The 16,571-nt window shown below is 48.4% G+C and overlaps 1 protein-coding gene and 1 long non-coding RNA gene across 9 annotated transcripts; one reads left to right on the top strand and one right to left on the bottom strand.

Annotated features, from left to right (window-relative positions):
• Positions 1–2,945: 2,945 nt before the first annotated feature.
• On the bottom strand, positions 2,946–7,039 carry MAGIX (MAGI family member, X-linked). Of its 8 annotated transcripts, none has more exons than XM_057495535.1 (6): positions 6,578–6,691; positions 5,631–5,781; positions 4,814–4,889; positions 4,501–4,737; positions 4,216–4,387; positions 2,946–3,485 (listed from the first exon to the last, which is right to left on the bottom strand). In XM_057495535.1, exons 1-6 carry the CDS (start codon positions 6,624–6,626, stop codon positions 3,181–3,183), a joined length of 990 nt encoding a protein of 329 aa, XP_057351518.1. In that variant the 5' UTR covers positions 6,627–6,691; the 3' UTR covers positions 2,946–3,180. The 8 variants fall into 8 exon arrangements, with proteins under 8 accessions (XP_057351518.1, XP_057351519.1, XP_057351517.1 ...); XM_057495536.1 differs by having other exon boundaries at positions 4,501–4,588; positions 4,683–4,896; positions 5,635–5,781; XM_057495534.1 differs by having other exon boundaries at positions 4,814–4,896; positions 5,635–5,781.
• LOC130681869 (uncharacterized) lies at positions 5,715–14,487 on the top strand. The gene is made up of 3 exons (XR_008995080.1): positions 5,715–5,802; positions 6,858–7,040; positions 11,079–14,487. It is a non-coding gene; the product is annotated as an uncharacterized LOC130681869 (long non-coding RNA).
• The last annotated feature ends 2,084 nt before the right edge of the window (positions 14,488–16,571 follow it).

The raw sequence follows: 16,571 nt of genomic DNA, 5'->3' as shown, positions 1-16,571 counted from the left end.
CGGAGGGGGCCGGGCCAGGTGGCTGCCGCCCCGGAAGCCCCCTCGCCCCGCCCGCCGAGGATAATCCCCGCCTGGCGCACAGCCCCCGGGGCGCCCCATCTCAGGGGACGCCAGCTTTTGAAGCTTGGCAGTGCGGGATACCATGCGCGGTAATGATGAGACTCTGCACTTTTAGGACACAAATGCTTCTGGAGCTGCCTCAATTTCGAACCGCGGGCATCTGGCTTTGGGAGGGAATGGTTCCGTTTCCTTAGCTGAGACCATGGGTGAACCCAGGTATGCCTCCAGAATTCGGAATACTAAGGATTTTAGAAAGTTTTCCCGGTGCATATGCGATATATTACCTAACACTCTCAGCGGGGCCTGAGGCTGCCCCATTGAAAAACAACCAAAAACCTTAATATTTGCCCAGTGAAAGGTGTGGATGTTCCCAATAAGTGGAATAAACCAGGACTGAACTTTTTTTCTTGTCAAGTCAGGTCAGGTTGTGTAAGCAAAGTTTCCCAACTTGTGGGAAAACTGTCCATTTCCAGGGCTTTTTGGACTTCGAAATTGTGGATAAATGATTGTGGACCATAGAATAAGCCTCTTAGTAGCAGTGATGGGGATGAGAACTTGCTGGTGCACAGGCTGAGAGAGAACAGGGCCTGGTGAGCATCAAGCTGCTCAGCAAATGGGGGCTGACATTATTAATAGTGTCAGAGCCCAGGGTCTGATTCTCTGTTCTGTAATCCTAGGGAAGTCCTGGCCCTCAGTGCTGGGCCTGTTTCCTGTTCTAAGGAGAGGGGCTGTCAGCCCCAGCTCTAGATGAAGAATGGGGAAAGAGCATAGGTTTATTTATTGCTGGGAGCCTATCAAGATGAAGGGAAGGCTCCTGGAGTGCCAGGCTGGGTTTGCCTGGTGACATTTGAAGAGTGTGTTATCCTGAGCAAGTAATTTCTCCTGACAGCCTCTGTTTCTGCATCTGAGACATGCACCTGCTCACAAGAACCAGGATCTCTCTCAGATGTACTAAGGGGCACACTCTGCAGGCTGGATGTTGGTTTTATTCTCACCTCATTTGAGGAGAGTAGAGTCGTGGCTGGAAGGTCAGGATGGCTCAACCTAAAGGCCTGCCTATTCTCCCAAGTTAGGAGCTCCTCCCAAGTGCTGAGTGTGTTTTCCAGCACTTCGAGGACATGCCTGAGTTGCTAGAACAAAACAAATTGCTGTGGATCAGGACCTTTGCACTTGCTGTTCCCACTGTTGTCGATGCCCTTCCCCCAGCTCTTCATACATCTGGATTGTGGTCATTCAGGTCCCAGTTCAAATGTTATGTCTTCAAAGAGGCCAACAGCCCACCATCCTTACTTCCTCCAACATAACCTCCTTTTGCTGTCTTCCTAACTCTCATATCTTTCTAAAATCATCTTTTATTTTTTCATTTTCTGGTCTTGTCTTTTCTCTTCTGACATCTCTGTCCCCCACCCCACATCAGCTACACAAGGATAGAAATCTTTATGTTTTGTTCCCCCAGTGTCTCCCCAGTGCCTATCACAATGCAAGGTAAACAGTTGGGACTCAATCATTACTTGTCAGATGCAGGTGAGATTAAGAGGACAGGGCTGGGAATCAGGCCTTGATTACGTCTTGCTTCAATCTGCCTCCCTCAAGCTATTTGTACTCTCTGGGCCTCACTTCCCTCCTCTGTGAAATGGACATATCAGCATTGTTGAGTAGATGTACAACTAGATGAAAATAGATAGTCCAAGCAAAGCATGTAGGAGGGATAAAGCTAAGTAAATGGTGGCTGGGGTTACTATTATTAGTGTCCTGGGTGTGACTATGTTTATAGGACTGGGGATCTGGAGCCCTCTCTTGACTTCTGTAGAGACACACCTCCACCAGGCTGATCAGGAGCAGCTGGAAGCCCCAGAACACTCCCCCATAGTGTCTACAGCGCTCACCACTCAAGGAACCACCTCATCACCTCTATACCGTAACTCCCAGCCTGACTTTGCAGTCCCTCATTCCTTCCTAGCGCCACCCTAGACACTCACACTCCTGTCCTTTCCCTCTCCCTGCCTCCTCCCCATAGAAGTAAGAGTTGCTCATTTCCACCTGACCACAGCTTCCTTGGGCTGAGGGTGGGGGCAAGTGTTCAGGATGTGGTGACAGGGGAGGTGACTGGACATTTCTGTACTCAGCTAGTGCCTGCTTCAGAGCTACACTGGTTGGAATCCCATTGGCATATAAGCCTTTGGCTTTGGGCCTCTGTTCCAAGATGGAGGAAACTGGCCTCTCCCAGGACCAGGAATACCCAGCATGTGGTGTGTGCGCACAAGCCCAACCACTGTTCATCACCATCTATGGTACAGGGGGCGTTGCCCAAAGGCTCTAACAGCCTTTTTTAGCCCGGCCCCGCCCACTGACTCACACCTTCCCCGCTCCGCCTCAGAGGGGGCTCCAGGGCCCCAGCCCGTGTGCCCTGAGGGTGGCAGTGTACGTGCCAGCTAAAAGCTGGCCAACCAGGAAGTGAGAGACGGCAGGCTCCCTGCGATGGCTTAGTTCCAGTCTTACTATTCGGCTGTCAGCTGAGGGTCTGGTGATTCCGGGCCAGGGCTGTGGATATACTGGTGCATTCCCGCCACACAACAAGCCCATCTCTGCATTCCCCATCGCCATGCGCAATTATCTGTGAGCCTTGCACTACTCCAAAAAGTGAAATGAATGAATGAAGAGAAAAGCGGGAGTTGGCAAAGAGAAATAACGTAGGGAGGAAGCACCCCGTCTGAGAACTGGCAGAAGCAAAGACCACTCTAGATGTATGAAAGAAATAGCAGGAAGTAAGCTTGTCAGTGGTTACAAGAGGAGGCCCTCCTTGAAAGCTGACAGACCCACCCCGTCGTCCTTTCCCGGTTGGACTCGGGAGCCCCACCCGGCCGAGAGCACCTGGCAAGTCAAGACCAGACCGAACTATTTTATTACCTCCCCCGCCTGAAACAAAAAGCACAGGGCTAGGCTGTCCGGAAGGGCCGTTACCACTGATGCTGCTAGCAGAGTGCAGGTTGGCCGGCTGCACAGCAGGAGGGGGGACAAGGCCAAGTAGAAAGTCTCCCCCGATGTTACTGCGCGGTGGGCGGGGCGCGCCAGATTCAGGCTGAGCCTCACCAAGTGGTAACAGAGCTTTCTGATGCGTGCTCAGTGCCTCCGCCTTCCGGTTGCCATCTCCAGAGCGAGATGCGCGGTCCCCGGGACCCCTAGGGCCCGCGAGAGCCGTTCCTCGCTCGGAACTAGCCAGGGTCCTGGGGAACCCAGGGTTCCATTGTCAGGGCCCTCTGTGAGGCGCTCAGGAGAAGGAACCACGGGGCCTTCGGCAGCCCCCTCTGGGTGAGGCTCTGGGCTGCCCCGGGATCGAAGGTGCTGAAGTGGGTAAGCGCTGGCGCTGCGAGACTTCATTATCTCTGGTCCCCCAGGATCTGGGCTGCAATCTGAGGGTGGCAAGACTGCGGATTAGATTAGGATTGGGGATAGGGTGGGGAACGGAGAGCGTGACCCCTTGGCTGAGAGACTCCCGGGACGGCTGGAGACAGACTCTGCTCCTTAGAGAACTTCCTTTCAAGGCCTGGACACGCCCTCCAGGAACTGGCACCACCCCTCGGGACCTCCTTCCCGCCCCCCTATCCTTTCCCGAGACCCCTCTTCTCCTGCATCAAGAACACGCCCCTCAGAAATAATTTCCCACAATCCCCAAAGGAAATCAAACCCTGACCTTGACCTCGAGACGCCAAACCCCTTCCATCTAGGACCCCAAACTCTCCACTTGTCAAACCTACTTCCCAACCCTTTCCCTTACGGACCACTTGTCTTTCAGCACCACACAGCCCTACCCTCTGGATCCCCATTCCATCCCCACCGTGCAGAGACCCACACTGCCTTCCCATCAGAAGGACCACAACCCTTCTCTCTGAACACTCGCATTTACCACAGGCCCCTTCCCCGCTCTCCCTTGCCAGTACCTCGAATACCTCCCTTCAGAAATCGACCTTTATTTCTATCCTGGGACTCTTCCCTCCCCGCCCCCACTTTTGAGAACACTGATGTCTCACAGACACCGACCCCAGGACACTCCCCACAGAGATCACCAAACGCTTCCTATCTAGGACCCAGCCTCTCCACTCTGTGACCCTCTCCTTCCCTTCACAGATCACTGACCCCATCTCCTGAGAAACCCACCATCTCGTTTCCTGGGCTCTCCCACCTCCTTAGGCTTGCCAGGGTGGGTCTCAAGAGGCCTGCTTAGCATGAGGTGCAGCCGGGGGCCTCCTGTACGAATCTGCTCCACGACCTGGGCATGGGTGAGGCCCTGAGTTGACTCTCCGTTGATGTGGAGCACGAGGTCGCCAGCCTGCAAGAGTGCAAGAGGAGGGGTGCTGTGAGAAGGGCAAACGGAGAGCACCCTGACAAAGGCCAGGGACAGGGCTAGACTGTCGAAAGGAGGATTGATTCCTTATGACTCACCTGCAAACGACCACAGCGCTGTGCCGGCCCATCCTTCAGCAGCCTGTGCACTGTCAAAGTAGCATCTCCAGCTACACCTCGACATCCACTGAATGTGAGGCCAAAGCCTGCGGAACCTCGAACCAGTTCCACAAAGAACAGACTAGAGGCCTGGGGTGGCTTTGAAGCATAACGGGCCTTACCCTGGGTCACTTGGGAAGACGCGGTACATGTACACATGGTCTCTGACTGACGATGCTGGAGTAAGGACACAAGTGTACATACATTGCCAGTCTAGAGGTAGGTGGCCTCGATTAGGAGGACGAGGTGGTACCTGAGGCTGGTGTTCCACCAAAGTGGCTTTAGGAAGGCGACTGTCTGTGACCTCTATCTCCGCAGAATCCACCACGCTAACGGCTGGGGAGTAAAAGAGGCAGTCGGAGGGGTACTTCATAGAAATCTAGGAACTACCCCGCGTTAACATTTTCGCCTTATCTCATTTCCTTACCTTGAGAATGCAAACTCGCCCACCTATTGAAATAGGCTCCGCCCACACGAATAACTGACATGATCACTCAATTCTTAATAATCCAGGGCCAGGCTATTTGAATGAGCCACCGGACGCTCCTACCTCCCTCTAATAACACGCAGAACCCGCCCCTCCAGTAACACCCTGAGGCCCACCAGGGAAGCCCACCCGGGATTCAGCTCCTGAACATTCCAGACCCGCCCTCTAATTAGCCTAGAAACCTCCAGTCAGTCCTCACAATTTCGAGCCCTGCCCCCTAGTACGTTTGTAGGCTCCAGCCGCCAGACTGGCACTCCAGGCCCGCCCCTTAGTCAAGTGCCCGCCCCGGCGCTCTGCAAGCCCCGCCTCCTCAGAATCGCCTTTCGAAGCCCCGCCGACAGGGATGCCGACCCAGTCCGGCACCCACAACTCATCTGGCAACATTCACCTATTGCAAAGACCCGCCGGGTGTGTCATCTCCTTATAAGAAAATTCTAGGATACCCCCACGGCCCTGCCCACTCGATTCTCCCTCCGAGCCCCGCCCTCCCGGGTCACGACCATTGGGGGAGAAACCAACAATTACGGGTCCCCGTCAGAACCCAGCTCCACCCCCGCCCCCCGGGGAGGCCCCGCCCCGACACGCACCCTCCTCGGAGCGCAGGCGCGATGTGGTGCCCGCCCTGCGTACCAACGCCGCCACGTCGGCCGCAGCTCGCGCCGCCAGGGGACGCGCGTCCAGCCGCGCCAGGAGCTGCCGGGCCCTAGGACCAGCGGGCTGGCGAGGGCCCCGGCCTGCGCGGGTGGGAAGAACAGGTGAGCGCCCACTCTCAGCATCGGCAAACCCCCAGCTCCCGAATGCCCGCCCCTCAAGATCTTCGGAGACCCCCGGACCACTCCCTCCCCCAGCAGTTCCGGAGGTGGCCGACTGTGCCCCTCATCTCCCGCCACCCCGGAAAGTCGCTCGTGGGCCCGTGCACCCCGTCGGCCCCCACGATATCCCAGGAGATAGCCATTTGCTCGCAATATTCCTGGACACCTCCGAACGCCTGTGAATATCCCTGGAGGTCTCCGACTGCCCCCTCACAACCCCAGATTCCAAACTCTTCCTCCACAATGTCGAGAGGGACCCCGGTTCCCCCAGGTGTACCGACAGAATATGGTCTGCCCCACTGTGGCCCGGCACCCCCGATTCCCTTTCCAGATACCCTAGGCAACCCTGATGGCCCATGCAGCCTCACATTGTCCCTTCACACATCCCCAGAGGCCCCTGCTTAAATCCCCACAATTAAGTCACCACAGACCCCCGGCAGACCCCCTCCGGCACACCTCCCAGGAGACTCCTAAGAGCCCCCCGGGTCTGGTGTTCCGCCCCGCGGCGCACGTGCAGATAGGGGACCTCGAGCCCAGCCCGGTGGCCGGGCCCCTGCCCCCGGTCGCCGCCGCCGCCGCCGCCGCCGCCGCCGCCGCCGCCGCCGCTTGGGCTCCAGGGCTGCTTTGTTTGCCACCTGTCGGAAGGAAAAGCTGAGGAGCAGACAGGCGGAGCGAGGGGTGGCAGGGACGCGCCCACTCCCTCCCCGCCTCCCCGTACCTCCTCTGCTCCCCCTGGGGTCTGTGGCGCCCCCCGCGCGCGGCTCCATGACCCGTGGTCTGCAGGGTGGACGCACGGCCACCAGCGACGTGTTTGGAGCTCCGGGTGCGCTCACCTGGCGGCCTGCCCGGGCCTCAACGCGGCTGAGGCCGGCCGGTCCCGTGCCCAGCGTCCCGACCCGCGCGGTGACCTACCTGGAGGCTGGCAAGCAGGCCTGGCTGTGGGAGCCAGCGCGAGCGCTTGGCCTCGCTCTGTCTCAGGCACCTCTCTGTTCTCCCAGGACGCTGAGCTGGGCTCTTCTGTCCACCCGGGGGATGTTATTTCAGGTGTGAAGAAAGGGAAGTCGAGGCCCAGAGAAGTGAAGGGCCCCACCTGAGCTCTGTCATCTAAGAACCGGGCATGCACAACCGGAGCCCAGGTTTCATCAGGGAACTCTGCCGCTTCCAACAGAACTTTGCACATGGTAGGCGCTCAGTAAATGTGCAGTGAGTGTTCGCCTAAGCCGGTCCCTGCTGGGGAACTGAAAGAATCCGGTGAGCTGGGGAGGGGCAGCCTTTGGAGCCTTGAGGGCCATGACAGGGTTTGGGGCCCTGAGCCTGATAGGGTTGGGGGACTCAGAAGGCAGGGAAGGGCAGGTCCCCTTGAGAGTGGAAGGGGGGGGTCCTGGACTTGAAGAGGCTTTGAAGATACCTGGATGGGTGGGGGTGCCAAACAATGAAAGAGGAGAAAGGAGGCCTGTGGTAGGTTTGAAAAGAGCGGTGGGAGTTGGGGGTGGGATCTAAGGGCACAGACCCCAGTGGAGGAGGGCTTGGGCACAGTGTTGCTGTAGTGGAAGGACGAATGGGGAGCAGTGAGAGACAGCCTGGGACCACCACTCTGTAGAGGAAGAAGCTGAGGGCAGGAGGCCTCAGACAACTTCCCAGGACCCCACAGCCCCCCCCCCAACAACGACCTAGGTCTCAGGCAGCTTACCCCAACACTCAGTTGGTCTCTGACTGTTTCACTATGGGCCCTGTTACACTCTGGCCTGTGCCCTGACGCCCATTCTGGCTGGCTGCGCAACCTCTCTCACCCACCTTTCAGGGTCCCAGTGTTGTCATAGGTGAAAGGGGCTGAATGGTACCTGCTCTCATTCCTCCTGCCATCCTCTGCCTCTCCCCACTCTGACCTGACCTTGTCTGATGGGGGACAGGCTTGACCTTCTTCATTGGCTCTGCCCTTTCCTTGTGGTGACCACATAGGGCTGTCACAGCTCCCCAAATATGCCTGTTGTTTTTCCCACCTCCCTGCTTTTGCCTGTGTTATGCCTTCTTTCTGGGAGGCCCTTACAGACTTTTGTCTGCCTGGAAGGTGACTGTAGGGCCAGATCAGAGGCTCCCACCCTCCATTCTTCCATTTCTGAAAAAACGACAGCATAAGCAGAAGATGGATGATTGAGTATATAGAACTGTAAAACAAAATGTTTCTGTTTGTGGAATAGTCCAGGCTGATATCTTTTCCTGCGTCTTCCCAAGAAACTGGAATTAAGAGAAAAACCAGTGTTGCACCCTTGGCTCCCATATCCTGTTTTTCACTGGAAAGCCTTCTCATTCTCTCCTCCAGGTCCCACTCTCCTCACACTCTCCTTGGGGACTTTACCAATCCTATAGGACAGGTATCGAGATCACTAGCTTCTCTGGGCTCTATCTGCACTGGGATCCACTCTGTCCCTCTTGGCCATCCTGGGAGTCTAGCTGCTGTCTGTGCTCCCAAGGGTCCCCAGCAGGAGCTGGCCATTCCTGTCCACCTTCTCTTCAGGGAAGCCAGGATGCTTTCTTTGCATTATGCTGTGTAAACCTCTTACCTAGGACTTGTGAAATGAGAAATAAGCCAACTCAAGGTACAACTGTTTTCCTAGTTTTACAGAGTGGGAGATGGAGGCCTAGAGAGGCTAAATAACTTTCCCAAGGTTGCAACAGCCAAAAAGCAATGGAGCTAGGATTTGCACCAGATGGTCCTAGCTTCACAGACTGCACTCAATTATCACACTATTCTACCTCTCTTGAACTGCATGTGGGCTCTCTGGCTGGCTGTCCAAATGTGTCTCAACCTGAGTCTGGGGTTAGGTAGGGGAAGGTTGAGACACTGTACTACAGTTCTCTTCTTTATAATTCTCATATATTTGTGCATTCCACAGATATTCTCTGCCACCTGTTCAGAGCCTAGCCCCATGCCAAGGCCAGCTGAGTACATGGTGCTGGAATGGCTTTCAGCTTTACCATTGGCAGGCACCCTGTGTGGAGGGAGAGGCTCCACCAGACACTGACACACGTTGACAACACAGTGTGGTCAGGGTGGGATCTGCCTGCCTTGTAGGTTTGTGTGGAAATGTACTTGTCATAGTAGGAGGGTACATCGTGTTTTATTTAAGTTACCTTGATTGATTACTTTTAGACATTTGCCTAATAATATGTGGACCTCCATTTGTATCTTCACCCTTTGCCTCACAAATGTTATGGGTGGGCCTGGTCAACCTCAAAAACAAAGAGGGAAAACATAAATTTCAAAATTTTGTGACATGCTACAAAGGCATAGTAATAAAAAGAGTGTGGACCTGGGCATGGATTAGACAGTCCAGCTAATCAAAGAGGTACTGGGGTTTCAGAAACAAAATAGATATATACAGAAACTCGATACATTATGTAGGTGGTACTACAAATCAATTGGGAAGGGACAGAATCTTTAGTATATGGTGGTAGGAAAATCAGTTCACTTTAATTTCAGTGACATGCCACCTCACACCCACTAGAGTGACTAGTATCATGAAAATGGAAAAGAGCAAGTGCTGGTTAGGATATACACAATTTGGAGCCCTTGTGCATTGCAGTGGGAATGTAAAATGGTGCAGCTGTTGTGGAAAACAGTTTGGTGGTTCCCCAAAAAGTTGGCTATAAACTTACATATGATCCAGCAATTCCATCCTAGATATATGCCCAAGAGAAATTAAAGCAGAGACTCACACAGATATTTGTGCAAATGTTCATAGTGGCACTATTCCCAACAGTCAAAAGGTATAAACAACGCAAATGTCCATTGAGGGATGAATGTATAAGCAAAATGTGGTGTTATATCCACAATAGAATATTATTCAGCCTTAAAAAGGAATGTAATTCTGACACATGGAACAACATGAATAAACCTTGAAGACTTTATGCTGAATGGAATAAACCAGTCACAAAAGGACAAATAGTGTTTGATTACATGAGGTACTTAGACTAGGCCAATTTGTAGAGACAGACAGTAGAATAGAGGTTACCAGGGGCTGGGGGAAAGGGGGAATAGGAATATTGTTTAATGGGTACAGAGTGTCTATATCCATGGAAGGGGCAGGACTGAAATATTTAAAAGGAGCAAGGCTTTTAAATTTACATCCAGGAAGTTGGCAGTGAAGAGGCGAGGCTCAAATAAGTGAATGGGTAGTATTTATGAGGTATATTGGCCCAAATCAAAGAAGGTATGGGGCCAAGACGGGGATGATAGAAATATAGTTGACCATTGAATTATATGGGTTTGAACTGCGTAGGTCCACTAATATGTGGAGTTTTTTCAATAATATATTGGAAAAGTTTTTGGAGACTTGTGATAATTTGAAAAAAACATTTTCTCTAGTTTCTTTTATTGTAGTACAGTATGTAATACATATAACATACAAATAATGTATTAATGAACTATTTAGGTTATTAGTAAGGCTTCTGGTCAATAGTAGGCAATAAATAGTTAAGTTATGGGGAATCAAAAGTTACGTGGATTTTTAACTGCATGGGGGATTGGCGTTCCAACCCCTGCATTGAGCAAGAATCAGATGTACATGCATGTGGGCAGAACTTGAAGAGAATCTTGCTTAAATTCCTGAAAAAAGGGGCTTTAGGAGGGAAGACAGTCTTAAATCCTAGAGTGTGAAAGGGTCAAGAAGGACATTGGTTTAAATAGTTTCATGGGGCATGCTATGAGGGGGTTCTACTCAAACCCAGGAATGGAACAGTGCAAAAAGCGGGATTGGTTTAAGAAGGGTAAATGACTTAAATACATGAAGGGGACAGGGCTAAAAAGAATTTTGGCATAAATTCATGAAAGGGCTGTCTAAAATGGGGTGGGCCCACCATATCTTATAGTAATTAATATTAATTATGCTGGAGTGGAATTAAGAGGAGATTGGTTTAAATTAATGAATTGGGTGAGACTATGAGAGGAATGGTAATGGAAACATTGATTGCTTTCTGGTAAGATGAGTAACAAGAAAAGGATCTTTTGTTCAACATTATACTGGAGGTTCTAGCCAAAGCAATAAGACAAAAAAAAAAAACATATGGGTGGGAAAGAAGGAAGTAAAACTATATTTCAGAGATGATTATTCATGCAGGAAATTAGATGGAAAATCAAAAAATCTACCAGAAATAATAAATTGTTTAACAAGGGTAACAGGATATATCAATAAACAAAAATAATCTACATTCCAATATAGGCAATAATCCATTGGAAATCGATATAAGAAACACCATTTAAATAAAAAACCTAGCAATAAACCTAACCAAGGAAGTGAAAGACCTATACCATGAAAACTACAAGACACTCTTAAGAGAAATTAAAGAGGACACTAATAAATGGAAATTCATCCCATGCTCTTGGCTAGGAAGAATTAATATTGTCAAAATGGCCATCCTGCCTAAAGAAATCTACAGATTCAATGCAATTCATATCAAAATACCTACAGCATTCTTCAATGAACTACAGCAAATAGTTCTAAAATTCACATGGAAGGACAAAAGACCACGAATAGCAAAAGCAATCCTGAGAAGGAAGAATAAAGCAGGAGGAATTATGCTCCCTGACATCAAGCTCTACTATAAAGCCACAATAATCAAGACAATTTGGTACTGGCCCAAGAACAAACCAGTGGAACAGAATAGAAAGCCCAGATATAAACCCAGGCATATATGGTCAATTAATATATGATAAAGGAGCCATGGATATACAATGGGGAAATGACAGTCACTTCAACAGCTGGTGTTGGCAAAACTGGACAGCTACATAAATATTAGCAACTTCTTCATGAACATATCCCCCTGGGCAAGGGAAACAAAAACAAACATGAACAAGTGAGACTATATCAAGCTGAAAAGCTTCTATACAGCAAAGGACATCATCCGTAGAATAAAAAGACATCCAACTATATGGGAGGATATATCCATAAATGACATATCCAAAAAAGGATTGACATCCAAAACATACAAAGAGCTCACGCACCTCAACAAACAAAAAGCAAATAATCCAATTAAAAAATGGGCCCAGGATCTGAACAGACACTACTCCAAAGAAGAAATTCAGATGGCCAACAGACACATGAAAGATGCTCCACATCGTTAATCATCAGAGAAATGCAAATTAAAACCACAATGAGATATCAACTCACACCAGTAAGGATCGCCACCATCCAAAAGACAAACAACAACACATGTTGGCGAGAATGTGGAGAAAAGGGAACCCTCCTACACTGCTGGTGAGAATGTAAACTAGTTCAACCATTGTGGAAAGCAGTATGGAGGTTCCTCAAAAAGCTCAAAATAGAAATACCATTTGACCCAGGAATCCCACTCCTAGGAGTTTACCCTAAGAATGCAGTGGCCCAGTTTGAAAAAGACAGATGCACCCCTATATTTATAACAGCACTATTTACAATAGCCAAGAAATGGAAGCAACCTAAGTGTCCATCAGTATATGAATGGATAAAGAAGGTGTGGTAAATATAGAACATTATTCAGCCATAAGAGGAAAATAAATCCTACCATTTGCAAAAACATGGGTGAAGCTAGAAGGTATTATGCTCAGTGAAATAAGCAAGGTGGAGAAAGACAAGTGCCAAATGATTTCACTCATATGTGGAGTATAAGAACAAAGAAAAAACTGAAGGAACAAAACAGCAGATTCACAGAACCTAAGAATGGACTAACAGTTCCTGTGTGGTGATCTCCAATAAGTTCTTCACAATGATATAAAGGGCATAACAATGTGTGGGCAAAGGGTTTGTTTGTGTTTATACAGAGAATCAAAGCCTAATTTGGCTACCCAGAAAATGAATTAAGATACAATATGAAGAAGAACTTCCAACATCAACATTATCTGGAAGAGTCATTCCAGAAGATGATCATCAAAAAACTTCAACAAAGATCCTGGCACTGTTGCAGTTGTAGCTGCATTCATCCCACCGGTTCCTGGACTTGCCATTGGAATGAAGAAGGAGATATCTAAGCTGGCCTGTGCACACAGTAAAACAACAAATTTGACTGGATCTATACTGTCGGAACTCAACCAAGAATTAGGAGAAGTGCAAGTTGCAGCACTCCAAAATCTTGCGACTACAGACTATCTACTGTTAAAAGAACATATGTGATGTGAACAGTTCCCAGGAATGTGTTTTTTTAATTTGTCTAATTTTTCTCAAACTATTCAAATTCAGTTAGACAATATCCATCATATCATTGATAAGTTTTCACAAATGCCTAGGGTGCCTAACTGGTTTTCTTGGTTTCACTGGAGATGGCTGGTAATTGTAGGTCTGCTTTGGTTATGTAGCTGTATTCCTATTATGTTAATGTGTGTGCACAATTTACTTAGTAGTTTAAAACCTATACATGCTTATGTTACTCTACAAGAAGATATGTCAAAGAAATAATCAATCTTCCCATGTTTTCTTCCATCTGCTACTTATATAGCTTTTCTTCTTCCTTCTTAATTACAACCCTTAAGTAGAATTCGTGCCTCATAATGAAATTACCAAGTATCATAATTCTTCCAAATGGTAAAGATACCTCAAGACAAATGCTGGGCATAGAAGCCACAGGGCATAAATCTGCAGAGAAGTAAAAAGCTAACCTTTTCAAAGAATATTGCTTCTCTCTCACTTACCAACTTTACATTTCCCTGTATGGCCCCGGAGGATGACTGGTTAGCCAGAGACGGGTAAGATAAGATTCCTCAAGGGAGGAACAACCTAAGACAGGCACAGTCGCAGGGGGGCCATCAGGTGAGAAATTGGGGATCAACAGAGGTGAGGCTTAAAACCTCACCCCCCCTGTTTTGAGAGAAATATTCTGCATCCATGGATGTTTTGTTGCCCTTGTCTAGCTTGGATTAATACTTAGTCTATAGGCACAAACCTGATTATTTGCCCTCTTACAGCACTAAAGTATCTTTTCTACCTTTATCTTGCATCTACCTACCACTTCAGCATTTTATTAAAATAATAATAATAATAATAATAAGGGAGAAATGTGGGATTCACATATAAATCAAGTATAAAAATCAAAGGAATATTTATATTTGACCTGATTGTTTATAGTTCATAATGTGTGATCAAAACCGAAAGTTTCTGTGATGACTGCCCTTGCACTGTTCACCATGTAAGAACTTATTCACTATGTAATAATTTGTTCACCATGTAAGAACTTGTTCGTTATGCTTCAGAAGATTGGAGACTGTTGAGAATTAGGCTTGGGGTTGATTAATGATTGTGCATTGAGTCCCCTATACAGAATTTTATTGTTGTTAACAACCATTTGATCAATAAATATGAGAGATGCCCTCTCAAAAAAAAAAAAAGAGAAAAAGAAAAACAGCAGCAGACTCACAGAACCCAAGAATGGACTAACAGTTACCAAAGGGAAAGGGACTGGAGAGGATGGGTGGGAAGAGAGGGATAAGCAGGAAAAAGTGGCATTACAATTAGCACACATAATGTAGTGGGGCAGGGGGACACAGGAAAGGCAGTGTATACAGAGAAGACAAGTCATGATTCTATAGCATCTTACTATGCTGATGGACAGTGACTGTAATGGGGTATGTGTGGGGGACTTGATAATAGGGGGAGTCTAGTAAACGTAATGTTCAAGTAATTGTACATTAACAATACCAAAAAAAACATTTACAATATCATAAAAATTATGAAATACTTAGGGATAGGAAAGATTAAACATAGCAGCATGAGAGGTGAGACAGGGGCCTCCTCCCAAAACCACATATAATATGAAAATAATACACCTAATTCTGAAAGAGCAACAGGAAAGAAGGCTATGCCAGACTGCATACACCTGGAGAAAAGAACAGACCTCACGGAACAGGATAATGCACCAAAGCCATGATCCTGTGGGAAATAAAACCTTCCCCCACCCCCAGCTCACCAGCGGGAGGAAGAGAAATTGACCAGGGAGGGGGTGGGGGCCTAGGATTGCTGAACAACTAGCCCTGGAGATCTGCTCTGGGAGAACCAACTTACATTGCATGGTGCTCTGGCGATTAGTGGGGTTGGAAAGCTAAGACAGGTGAAATACTTGGAGACACTGGGATTCCAGCCACTTGTGGCAAACAGGTATCCACATCCAGCTGCTCCAGGACAAAAGAATGGTGGGCAGTCTAAGAGACTTCCTAACAGTAAGAAGGCTGCTAAAGGGGCAAGAATTTCACAGAGCTTGGTGCTCAGAAGAAAGGGCAGGAGGACAAAATTGTCTGGTGCACTCTGCCCAGCAGGTTTGGAACTTTCAGGAGCTTCAGGTGCTCTATGTCCCTGGCTGGCTACTCAGCTCCAAGGCCCACCACTGTGATATGCAGCCTGCAGTGCCTTCCTATCAGCCAACTGGCACCAGCTTCCAAATCAGGAGCCCCTGCCCTGGTGTCAGGTCAGCCAGAGGGAGGCCCTGCCTACAGTACTCACAAACACAAACCATAGAGGCTTACACCTGTGTGCTCACTTGGCCCACTGGTTCTGGTAGTGGAGACAGGCACAGCAGTCGGGAAGCAGGACTCCCCCCAGGCACCAGCACCGCCCCCCTGCAACCCCTGCCATTGCTCCAGGGGCTGAGTAGCTCCAAAGAGTAGAGCTTCTGGGCACTAGAGTGTGCCACCTATAAACATGAAATGTCAAAGGAACCTGGTTCAAACCAAAATCCCCACCAGGAAAAGGGCCAAGTGAAACTGAACTCATCACTCTTCCTGAAAGAGGTTTCAAAATAAAAGTCATAAATATATTCACAGAGATACAGAAAAAAAATCAAGAACTCAGGGAGGAATGCAGGAATGAAATACAAACATTGAAGAATTCAGTATCTGAAATGAAACATACAATGGAAGGATTTAAAAGCACATTAGATGAAGTAGAGGAGACAGTAAATGAAATAGAAACTAGAGAACAGGAATACAAAAAAGCTGAGGCACAGAGAGAAAAAGGATCTCTAGTAATGAAAGAATATTGAGAGAACTGTGTGGCCAATCCAAACGGAACAATACTTGTGTTATAGGGTTAGCAGAAGAAGAAGAGAGAAAAAGAGATATAAAGTATCTTTGAGGAGGTAATTGCTGAAAACTTCTCCAATCTGGTGAAGAAGATAGTCTCTCAGGCCATGGAGGTGCACAGATCTCCCAACACAAGGGACCCAAGGAAGACAACACTAAGACATACACTAATTAAAATGGCAAAGATCAAGGAGAAGGGCAGACTATTAAAAGCAGCCAGAGAGATAAAAAAGATCACATACAAAGGAAAGCGCATCAGGCTATCATCAGACTTCTCAACAGAATACTTACAGGCCAGAGGGGAGTGGCAAATATATTTAATGCAATGAAGCAGAAGGGCCTTGAACCAAGAATACTCTACCCAACAAGATTATCATTTAAATTTGAAGGAGGGATAAAACAATTTCCAGATAAGGAAAACCTGAGAGAATTTGCATCCCACAAACCATATCTCCAGTGTATTTTGGAGGGCCTGCTCTAGATGGAAGTGTTCCTAAGGCTAAATAGCTGTCACCAGATTAAATAAAACAACAGTAAAGAAAGTAGACTGCTAAGTAATAGGGATTAAAGACGGCGGCATGAGAGGTGAGATAGAGGATCCCTCCTTAAACTGCATATGAAATGATAATATAATTAATACAACTAATCCTGAAAGGGCAACAGGAAAGAGGAC

This window comes from Manis pentadactyla, chromosome X, assembly GCF_030020395.1.
Source record: "Manis pentadactyla isolate mManPen7 chromosome X, mManPen7.hap1, whole genome shotgun sequence".
NCBI classification, from domain to species: Eukaryota; Metazoa; Chordata; class Mammalia; order Pholidota; family Manidae; genus Manis; species Manis pentadactyla.
This window is presented reverse-complemented; position numbering and strand designations above follow the sequence as displayed.